This window comes from Cydia fagiglandana, chromosome 3 (genome assembly GCF_963556715.1).
Source record: "Cydia fagiglandana chromosome 3, ilCydFagi1.1, whole genome shotgun sequence".
NCBI classification, from domain to species: domain Eukaryota; kingdom Metazoa; phylum Arthropoda; class Insecta; order Lepidoptera; family Tortricidae; genus Cydia; species Cydia fagiglandana.
The window spans coordinates 7,856,204-7,867,370 of record NC_085934.1 but is presented as its reverse complement, the minus strand read 5'-3'; the positions used below and the strand labels follow the sequence as shown (position 1 = coordinate 7,867,370).

At 36.9% G+C, this 11,167-nt stretch overlaps 1 protein-coding gene across 1 annotated transcript; it reads left to right on the top strand.

Moving 5' to 3' along the window:
• The first annotated feature begins 494 nt into the window (after positions 1-494).
• Positions 495-10,704, top strand: LOC134679990 (pancreatic triacylglycerol lipase-like). Its single transcript, XM_063538958.1, has 6 exons — positions 495-588; positions 5,840-5,891; positions 6,661-6,806; positions 7,389-7,631; positions 10,034-10,388; positions 10,615-10,704. The coding sequence occupies exons 1-6, from the start codon at positions 546-548 to the stop codon at positions 10,670-10,672; spliced, it is 897 nt and encodes a 298-aa protein (XP_063395028.1). The 5' UTR covers positions 495-545; the 3' UTR covers positions 10,673-10,704.
• Positions 10,705-11,167: the final 463 nt, after the last annotated feature.

Below are 11,167 nucleotides of genomic sequence, written 5' to 3'. Positions count from 1 at the left end.
CTTTTATCGATGATCTTGTCTACAAAATTTATCAAGAATTGCGTAAGTACGAGTAATTAGTACATGTTGATGCATTAAAAACAAAGTAAAATCGGGAAATAAAAGACATTCAAATAAGTATGTAATACATATATGATAGTTCGCTCAATGACTACAAGACCTCAATTTTGAGACAAGTCAATATCATCTCGCCCGAATCTGAAGCAGCCCAAATGGGGAAGTGGCAACGCTGTTGTTGCAAGCGACCCATAGGCTACGGCCTGTAAAGTAACTATAAATTAGAATTTACAACGTGCAGTTTTCACTAAAGTAACAAAAATCCCATTACACATTTAGTTACTTAGGTATTAATTGTCTAAAGCCGGAAAATAACACATTATTATCTTTATCATAAACAGTAGGACTGGGAAACACGTAACAATTTCCGACGGTTTTATTGCAGTAAATCAATTATTATCAATGGGATTATGTGTTCTTAGAATTAATCGATAAATAGACGTTAAAACCTGTGGATTTCGGAGCGATATTGTTATTTTCGGATAAACATGTACATCAAGTGCGCGTTGGTTTTGTGTGCTGCTGTGGCAGGTAGGGAAACAATACAGTGATTTTTCTGACAACACGAAAGTTTATATTCATTTTTTTTACATTAAAGTGAGAATAATCTAAAATATGACTCAAGTTACTCAAGTAGGTTTCAACCCCGTAATCTTACGCTACGTCTTACGTAGGCGAACAACGCGCGAACGCGGCGCGGCGCGGCGCGGCGAAATCAATCCTTTGATGCCCATAGAAGTGTCCTACGTAAGCGATCTCGTTGCGAACGCGGTGCGGCGCGATTTGCACGCGAATGTCAGGCGGCGCGGCGCGGCGCGGCGCGGCGGCGGCCGCTTTCGCCGCGCCGCGCCGCGCCGCGCCGCGCCGCGTTCGCGCGTTGTTCGCCTACGTAAGACGTAGCGTTAGTTTCACCTGAGCCAAAAGCCGGATACTCATTAGCGAGCCGTAACGCAGGTTTGCGAACCACGTACACAATATGTTTTTTGGTACAGTACATGCAACGGTTACGGTTACGGCTCGCTAATGAGTATCCGACTAAAGAAGGAGTGCAAGAGACAAATGAAGTATTATTTCTGAGATTTTGAAGTTCGATGCCTCTTGAGATAGATGTCGCTATTAGTGCTTCGGAAGGTGCAGCAGGGGTATAAAATAAAATTTAAATAAACATCGGGATGCCACATACTTCAATTGATTCTATTAAAGCTAAAGTTGCGAGCTCAAGTCCTGCTTGGGTCACAAATAAAAAGGCGTTTCGTAGCAGGTCTGTTTAATAAGGAACAGAAGTTTTATGTGGTAGGTCAAATCTTCGTAACTTCGGTGATAATGTTACCATCAAGCTAGTCTAATGACGATGACCGAAGATGGCTATAGAAATTCTGTAGGTGGTTATAAAAGAACGAGCTTACTTAGCGAACTTATCAAGCTCGTTACAATCGTCTCTACGTTGCTAAGACGATAAAGGTGACGTTTAGATTCAGACTGCACCAGCATTACTACTGCAGAATTGCAGCGCAACAGAGTAACGTCGCGCTGCGATAAAACAAATGCCGACTGTCGATCGAATTTGTCAAATAATTATTTACCTATAACGTTTTGTAAATTATTTAAAATCGTTGGTCTATTGCTTGGAAGATAGTGGTAAGTAATAATAATAACAATAATTTTTAAGAAAAAAAAACCGACCTCTATGGGGCCCGGTGAAAGATTATGGTAGATGGTGCACTATGTAGAAAAGGAGGTAAAAACAGTACTTTCTAGTAGCATTTCGTGTCCGTAAGGGTCGTAGTTCTAGCCTAACCTAACCCACTTCTCTGATAGCAGTTCGGTTCTGTGAGGATCGCAGTTCGAGCCTAATCAAACCCATTTTTCTAGTAGCATTTCGTTTCTGTAAGGCTCGCAGTTCTAACCAAACCTAACCCACTTTTGTTCGGTTCTGTGAGGATCGCAGTTCAAACCTAACCTAACCCACTTAACGACGCATGCGGTGCGGTGTACGGGGGTTTGAGCGGGAGGGGTTTGGCATCATCATACTTTATGCCTACATTTTATGGTAGGTAATCAAATAATCATAGCGGTTTATTTAGTTTAGGTATCATAGGGGTTTTTCGGGTCAAGGTCCGGGTCTCTGAGTCAGAGTCCGGGTCTGAGTCCCGGTCCAAGTCCGAGTCCGGGTCCGAGTCCGGGTCCGAGTCCGGGTCCGAGTCCGGGTCCGAGTCCGGGTCCGAGTCCGGGTCCGAGTCCGGGTCCGAGTCCGAGTCCGAGTCCGGGTCCGAACCGGATCCGGGTATGAGTCCGGGTCCCTGTCCAAGTCAAAATCGAAATTCGAAATCACCAAACATGTACTATGCGTCGTTGAAGAGTTCTGTTCTGATCATCATCAGCAGTTCCACTTCATCAAATGCGACAGTTTTTAATGTAAATGCTTGATTTTATGATGAAAATACAAAAAATTCTATACGTATGCCTTTAAGATTTCAGGAGTTCCCTCGATTCCTTATGGATCCCATCATCAGAACTCGAGCTTGACAGAAATGTGGCTTAAAAACTAAACTTGCTTAACAAACATAACGAAGAGGACAAATCGCCAAACGTGAACTATGCGTCGTTGAAGAGTTCCGTTCTGATCATCATCAGCAGTTCCACTTCATCAAATGCAACAGTTTTTAATGAAAATGCTTGATTTTCTGATGAAAATACAAAAATCTCTATACGCATGCCTTTAAAATTTGAGGAGTTCCCTCGATTTCTCATGGATCCCATCATCAGAACTCAAGCTTGATAAAATTGTGGCTTAAAAACTTAACGTGCTTAACAAACATAACGAAGAGGACAAATCGCCAAAGGTGAACTATGCGTCGTTGAAGAGTTCCGTTCTGATCACCATCAGCAGTTCCACTTCATCAAATGTCACGTTTTTGAATGTATATGCTTGATTTGTTGATAAAAACACAAAAATCACCATATGTATGCCTTTAAGATTTGAGGAGTTCCGTCGATTCCTCATGGATCCCATCATCAGAACTGGATTTTGACAAAAACGGGACCAATCTGTATGCATATACATACAATCAAAAAAATATTTTTTTAAAATCGGTCCAGTAATGACGGAGATATGGAGTAACAAACATAAAAAATAAAAATAAAAATAAAAAAAATAAAAAACATACAACCGAATTGATAACCTCCTCCTTTGGGATTTGGAAGTCGGTTAAAAAGTAACCGCGAAGTCTCATGATTAGGTAAATAATAACTTCAGTTTTATTGAAGTTTTATTTATTGTAATTTTTACGCACACTTTTTATCCTACTCTTATTTATCAGTAAACGTATTAAATCGTAATGATAATATAAACGTAATGTATCTCCAAAGATTTTAAATATTTTATCTTTCACATTCAATGTTAATTCTTTCTTATCTTTATTATTAATTACTTAAGTATATAGATTAAAACACGTATCAGCTTAACAAATTAAAGACATTGAAATATTTTGACGTAGCTACTTACCTAACACCAAAAGTAAAACATCACATATGTAATCGTATGCACTTGTTTAGAGTCCGTCTAAGTTAGTCTAAGGTAGTAAACACAGCTTTTAAGCTTGTTATCCTTGTTAGGGATTATACGAGGTTTATGCCATTATTGTTTTTGCCTATTCGCGATTCTGCACAATATGAATTCCACACAACTTAGTTTGATCACATGCGTAATGCTTCACAGTCATTATTTCTACGCAATAATATTTTTGTCTTTTCGCGATTCTGCTCAATATGAAATCCACAAAACTGAATTTAATCGCACGCATTATACTTCACACATTTTTTTCTAATTCTCGGTTTCTAGAGGGTAATTCATAATTATTATACAGGATGATTCAGGAGACGTGAGCAGGACTAACACTGCGCATTTCGTAAATTATAAGCAACTGTTTCCTATCAGTATTAGTGAGTATAACGTTAATTTTCTAGTCGTGTTGAAAAAAAAAGTTATTAATTTATTTACGACATGGATGGTCACCCTAACATTAGAATACTAAACTACCGATATTCTGTGTCAAATTGAATGTCATCACTGTCATCACGGTCTGGTTACTTTTTAAAACTCGTATCTAGAGATGGGTAGGGGTGAGTAAATACTGAGTATTTACTCGGTATTTACTCAAAGCACCCGATAAATACCCGTATTTACTCATTTAGGTGGGTAAAAACGATTGCTTATAAAATATTCAAAAAGTGAGATTAAAGAACAAAATTGTCTTTTGTTGAAGAGTGCTAACGTGTATTAACAATATCTATAAAATAAAAAGCATAGAGGACGCTTAATTTAGGAAAAAAAGGTAATTATTAGTGAGAGGAAAATTTTGTTAACAATTATGTTTTAAATAAGAAGGTATTTACTTTAAAAATATGAGTACTTAAATTCTACCGATGTTCTAGATAAGTGCATGTCGCGCAAAAGTGCGTGTTTACGCGGCACTTACGACCTTTTATTAAGGGTTTTTTAAAGAAAACTCAAAAATGGCTCAACCGATGATGTTCAAAATATTGCTTTTTGTACTCTATTATGCGGCTAATCTCCCGATATGTTTTCATATTTTTTCTGAACTTTGGTTCTAAAGTTATAGAGAGGGAAACATTATTTTGGCCTTTCGAAAAGGTTTTTTTCCAAAAATATTCAATTTATCCAAAAATGTTCTTAGAAACATTCCAGTTATTTTTAAAGACCCATTTAATGATGTGCAAAATGTTGGTGGTTTCTGAGATTTTTTTTTGTGACAATTAGTTACATGTATGGAGTGCCCCTCTTAAAAATACATTTCTTACAATTTTGAGTACGTAATCCAGTAACGGCTTACAAAATATACCTATATTTCAAATTTATATGCCCCTTTCAGCACTCTAAATAGTTTATACCCACCAATTTGGGTATAAACGAGTAAATACGGGTAAATTGAGTAAATACTGAGTATTTACTCGGTATTTATCCGTGAGTATTTACTCACTACCCATCTCTACTCGTATCTCACTCAGGTTTGACATTTTATTTTCTTCGTAAAAGAGGTTTTATGTTTATTAATTAGGTCTTGTAGGGTGTCCATGATTGTAGAGAGTTAAATTTGCCCTCACCAAAAAGTTGAAAAATAGGAAAAAGTGTGGTTGTTTTACCTAAATACGACGGTGATCGATCAATTATCAGTTACTGAGTGTGCAGGATTAGTCCTGCTCACGTCTCATGAATCACCCTGTATAGGTAATGACCTACATAGCGTACGGCATACTTATTACATTAGAATAAGTATCATAGAAATATACGCCTATATTAGGGGTCCTTTTTCGATTGCCGCGTAATATATGTACATGTTCAAATACCTATTCACCCAACTCTTATCAATTGTAATTTTAAAAAACTGCATTTAGGGGATGGCTATGTCAAACAGTGGACGTCGGTTAGCTGTTACCGGTTCCTTACAACCAATTATCATACCCTATTAGATACTTTGACTTGTTGTTGAATCGCGAATAGGAAGAAACAATAATGGCATAAACCTCGTACAATCCCTTGTTAGCTGTAAGAAATATGTTGCGATACCCTATCAGGGTAGGAGCTTACTAATGGCATGTAACGTAAGTGTAGTGTAATGGCATGTAGTGTAAGTGTAGCTACTATGATGAGAATAGATAAAGATCTCTAGTTATCACTAACTTGGTACAATTTGTATTTCGTGGGCAAATTAAATAATAAACTTTTATCTGCTGGTATTCATTCCATTTTTTTCATTTTCAGCTCACGGATTCAACTTGGGACCGACGGATGTTGAATTCCATCTCTACACCAGGTGTGTAAACCGAACAATATTTAAACACAGGCTTTATATCACCCAAGCCGTAAAATAAAATGACATTTTATTTTATTTAGGGGTCATCCATTAATTACGTCACACCAATTTCTAGGTTTTTTGACCCCTCCCCCCCCCCCCTTGTCACACTTGGTCACATGTGGCAAACCCCTCCCCCCCTAGTGTGACGTCACATTTTTTCTACGAAATCGCCAAATCGAATTAAGTAAGTACCTAAGTATTATTAATATTTTATCAAAATATTTTTGACGATATAAATATTAGTCATTTTATAACCCAAAACTGCTTAGGAAAGAAAATTAAACGATTAAAAACTATTTTCGTTTTAAAAACTTGTTATTTAAATGTACAGCGAACTAAATAATTTAAATAAATTTTCGGTTACTGATGAAGTTAAAGTGACGTCACAAAGTTTGTGTCTCCCCCCTCCCCAATACAATATGTCACATTTTCTTGACCCCCTCCCTCCCCCTAAACGTGTGACGTAATTAATGGATGACCCCTTATTTATAGTTAATTATACATACCTACATTACAGACTACATTCACAGTTTTATTTTTAATTCGCTTGTATCGCCTGGTAATCGAACAGACAAAAAAAAAAAGTTTTGTAGTTTTTTGCACTAGCTAGTCGATTATAGTTAATGTTAATGTTAAAAGTTCTCAAAGAAACATTAGGTCTTACACTCGCCTGTCGTACCAAATCTCCATAAAATCGAATATTTAGTATTTTAATCCTTCCTTCCAGGACTAACCCAACTGTGAGCCAGCCTGTCACCCCGTCGCTCAATTCTTTTCTAACGACCAACTTCTTGCCTTCGCGCCGCACCTTCCTTACAATTCATAGCAATGGGGAAGGAGTTGCCGGAAACTTCAACGCCTTTGTGGTTGGAGGTCAGTATTGCCCATACTTATAAACCTGCCAACTATCTATCAACATAAATAGAGAAGAGAAGATGTCATAGTTAACTTCGGTTCCGCATAGCATAGTTATCTGCATGTACAGTAAGCTGCCGGCGTATTATAGATAGCTTTATCCACGTGATAAAATAACTGTCACTTGTTAACACCGTGGGATAGAAAGTGACGGACACCGTTTTATCACGCTGTCGTGTAGACAAGAACGACCATCATATCCGTACTGGAGAGATAACTAACCTCCCGAGAAGAGATAAGTTATCCCTGCAGCTTACATTACACTCAGCCGCATAATTTCACGTAACTCTCGTACGAATGCTTGTTGATAGCGAAGACTAGAGATTACCTGTTCAGTGTTCACTCTAAACAATATGTTCATATCTATTGTCTAGAGATCCCAGCATTTAATTGCCTTCTGGAGTTTTTACTATCCTAACCATGTACTTATCTCTCACACCATGAAGCTCATAACATTAAGTTACCATACTGTTCTGTTCCTTCCACTACTGCACTGTTTTTGTGTTCTGGTAATAAACGTATTTTTTTATATCTTCTAAGGTTTACTGACATCTGCGGACGTTAACGTGATCGCCGTAGACTGGAGCCGCGCCTCTCTGCTCTATACGTTAGGTCTGGCCAACGCGTCCCAGGCCGGAGCAATGATCGCAGAGATCATCAACGTCCTCATTCTCAATTTTGGCTACTCGGCCAACATGGTCACCATCGTTGGAGTTGGGCTCGGGGGCCATCTCGCTGGTATCACCGCACGAGCTATCAGCGGAGATGTTGCTCATATTGTTGGTAAGGAACTACGTTATTTTTATAGTACGAATTCATAGGTCAAGCAATATGTATTACGACTAGATTTTAACAAGGGAATGCTCCCGGTATGGCAAGAACTGGGAATTCGCGGTTCTGGTCTAAATGTATTTGTATAGAAAATTAGTACCGGGGGCACTCCCTAATTTTAAGTCGAGCTACCTACACAGTAGGACACTATCATAGCACCACATGTATTTATTTAATTTATTTTTGAATCATTCAAGTAAATGTTGTTTTCTCTTTAAAATATTACAAAATCTTCTATATATATAAATGCAAGTGTCCTGACTGACTGACTGACTGACTGACTGACTGACTGACTGATTCATCAACGCAGAGCCGAAACTACAAAAGCCAGAAAGTTGAAATTTGCACACCAGATTGCGTTTATAAAGTTTACAAGAGATAAGAAACGATTTTGAGAAATTCAACCCCTAAGGGGGTTAAAAAGGGGATGAAAGTTTGTATGGGGTTAAAGTTTTCTTTTAAGCTAGGAATTTGAAACTTCGTAATAAGATATATTATTAAAATACAAGAAAACTAATTTCAGCGTTTTTGAAAATTCATCCCCTAAGGTGGTGAAAAAGGGGTTGAAAGTTTGTATGGATATCAAAAAAAATTTCAAGTGGTGGACTTGAATCTTTGTATTTAGGGATATTATTAGAAGACAGGAAAAGTAATTTCAGCGTTTTGTAAAATTCATCCCCTAACAGGGTTAAAAAGGGGTTGAAAATTTTAATCCATTACAAATGCTTTGAAACTTCTTAGAAAGGCATAATAGACGATTACAAAAAAAAGTGATTGCAACGTTTTTGGAAATTCAACCCCTAAGGGGGTTAAAAAGGGGATGAAAGTTCGTCTTCGGGTGCAAATTTTATTTTAAGCTAGGAACTTGAAACTTTTTAAAAAAGTATCTAATTTAAATACAAGAAAACTAATTTCAGCGTTTTAGAAAATTCATCCCCCAAGGTGGTGAAAAAGGGGTTGAAAGTTTGTATGGATATCCAAAAATTTTTCGAACGCGGGACTTGAATCTTTGTATTTGGGGATATTATTAGAAGACAATAAAAGTAATTTCGGCGTTTTGTAAAATTCATCCCCTAACAGGGTTAAAAAGGGGATGAAAGTTTGTATGGGGTTAAAGTTTTCTTTTGAGCTACGAATTTGAAACTTCGTTAAAAGATATATTATTAAAATACTAGAAAACTAATTTCAGCGTTTTAGAAAATTCATCCCCCAAGGTGGTGAAAAAGGGGTTGAAAGTTTGTATGGATACCAAAAAATTTTTCGAGCGCGGGACTTGAATCTTTGTATTTGGGGATATTATTAGAAGACAATAAAAGTAATTTCGGCGTTTTGTAAAATTCATCCCCTAACAGGGTTAAAAAGGGGATGAAAGTTTGTATGGGGTTACAGTTTTCTTTTGAGCTACGAATTTGAAACTTCGTTAAAAGATATATTATTAGAAGACAATAAAAGTGATTTCAGCGATTTGTAAAATTCATCCCCTAACGGTTAAAATGGGGTTCAAAGTTTGAATCCATTGCAAATGCTTTGAAACTTCTTAGAAAGACATAATAGCCGATTACAAAAAAAAGTAATTGCAACGTTTTTGGAAATTCAATCCCTAAGGGGGCTAAAAAGGGGATGAAAATTCGTCTTGGGGTGTAAATTTAATTTTAAGCTAGGAACTTTAACTTTTTGGAAAAAGGTAATAAATTAAAAAACATGAAAACTAATTCAAGCATTTTTGAAAATCATCCCCCAAGGTGGTGAGAAAGGGGTTGAAAGTTTGTATGGAGATCAGATATTTTGTGAGTGCGGAATGCGGAACTTGAATCTTTGTATAAGGGCATAGGTACCTATTATGAGAATACAAGAAAAGTAATTTCAGCAACCAACATCAAAATCCACTTGACTTAAAACTTCATACAACTTGCTAAAAAACAAAAGTACCTACTTAATTTCAACATTGCTTGGATATGAAAATTATAGGTACTAAAGATGTAAAATGTTGAAGATAAGATTCCACGCGGACGAAGTCGCGGGCAACAGCTAGTTTATTTATACACATTGAATAATGTGTAGTAAAATGTATGAAGAAATTAAATTGTTGGCCAAAAAAATGTATGTTGGCTAGCAAAAAAATCAAACGGTCAGGTAAGATTAGTCTTTTGCTGACCAACAGATTTTTCAGCAGCCATATCAACAAACTTGCAGAATAGATAAATCATATCAACAAACTGTCCTGCAGTTTGGCAGAAGAAAAAAATCTGTACAAATAGGGTTTATTTCACCTGAACAAATAATTTTTTTTATCTGTAAAATTATACGTTTCAATTGTTTTAACGGCTAATACATAAATATTGGTTGACTTCCAGCGATCGATCCCTCCTTCCACGGCTGGACTCACCATCCCGACATCCTCAAGGCTGACGACGCTGGCGCAGTGGAGGTCCTCCACGCCACCGCCGGAATCCAGGGCTACGACTACCCTCTGGGTACCATCGACTTCTACCCCAACGGTGGAACGTACCAGAACGGCTGCGGTGCGGACGTCTCATGTGGTCAAATTTACGCATACGCGTTCTATGCTGAGTCTCTTGCCGCAGAGTTGAACACAAACACTAACAACCAGTTTGTGGGTACTGCTTGCGAAAGCTACGAACAAGCTATTGCAAATAGCTGCTCTGGCGCAAGAGATGTCACTTTCGGAGGCACTGCTGTCAAAACCAGGTATCTATCTTCCTCTCTTCATCCAAAAATATCCTAGCAAAACCTACTTATTTATCAGAATTTAAAAAATTTAAAAAGGTGAATTAAGTGTTAATGTAATTTACATAAAATCCATTGATCGTTGATCATTAATGCTTTATAAAGGATGAATCACGTTAGCGTGAGTCATTCTTAACCAGATTAGCTACAGCTACAGTGCTTTAACTCCCTGTTGTGATTGTTTCAGCGAATCTGGAATCTACACTTTCAACACCAACGCCGTTCAGCCGTTTGCCCAGGGTTAAAAGGTTACTTATTATTAAAAAAATTGTTAAAAAATAAAAATATATAAAAAAAATCAAGTAGACGTATTTTTATTTTATTTTTTATTTCGTTTTATGATATTACATTGATATTATAATACAAAATGCTCTCTTCATATTATGAATCCCTTAGCTGAAAATTGAGCATAGTTGGTCATTTACATAATATTGGAATAGTTTCGCAATATTATCGAAAATGGTCTTTTTAATCGTTGACTGCAATGTTTGAATTAAGACTTTGTAGACCAAACTACTTTACTCTATGGAGCACCCGACTTTACTAATATAATATGGCACATGATTTTTAATTAATTGTGAAGTTTCAAGGCGGTATTCGTTCATTTTGTTTTGCAGTTAAAGTTGTTTTGTTTAAGATAACAGTAAGACATAATTCAACCATTTTCGATAGCCGTAAAAAGGAGATATAAGTAAGAACGTTTAATAAATTACAACTTTAATTGCAAAAATATTTATTTT

Bases quoted from the DNA above. Each gene is read 5' to 3' on its own strand.
- LOC134679990 (XM_063538958.1), top strand. From the start codon at position 546: ATGTACATCAAGTGCGCGTTGGTTTTGTGTGCTGCTGTGGCAG. The intron at 589-5,839 runs GTAGGGAAACAA...TTTCATTTTCAG, and splicing joins TTTGTGTGCTGCTGTGGCAG to CTCACGGATTCAACTTGGGA. The intron at 10,389-10,614 runs GTATCTATCTTC...TGATTGTTTCAG, and splicing joins GGCACTGCTGTCAAAACCAG to CGAATCTGGAATCTACACTT.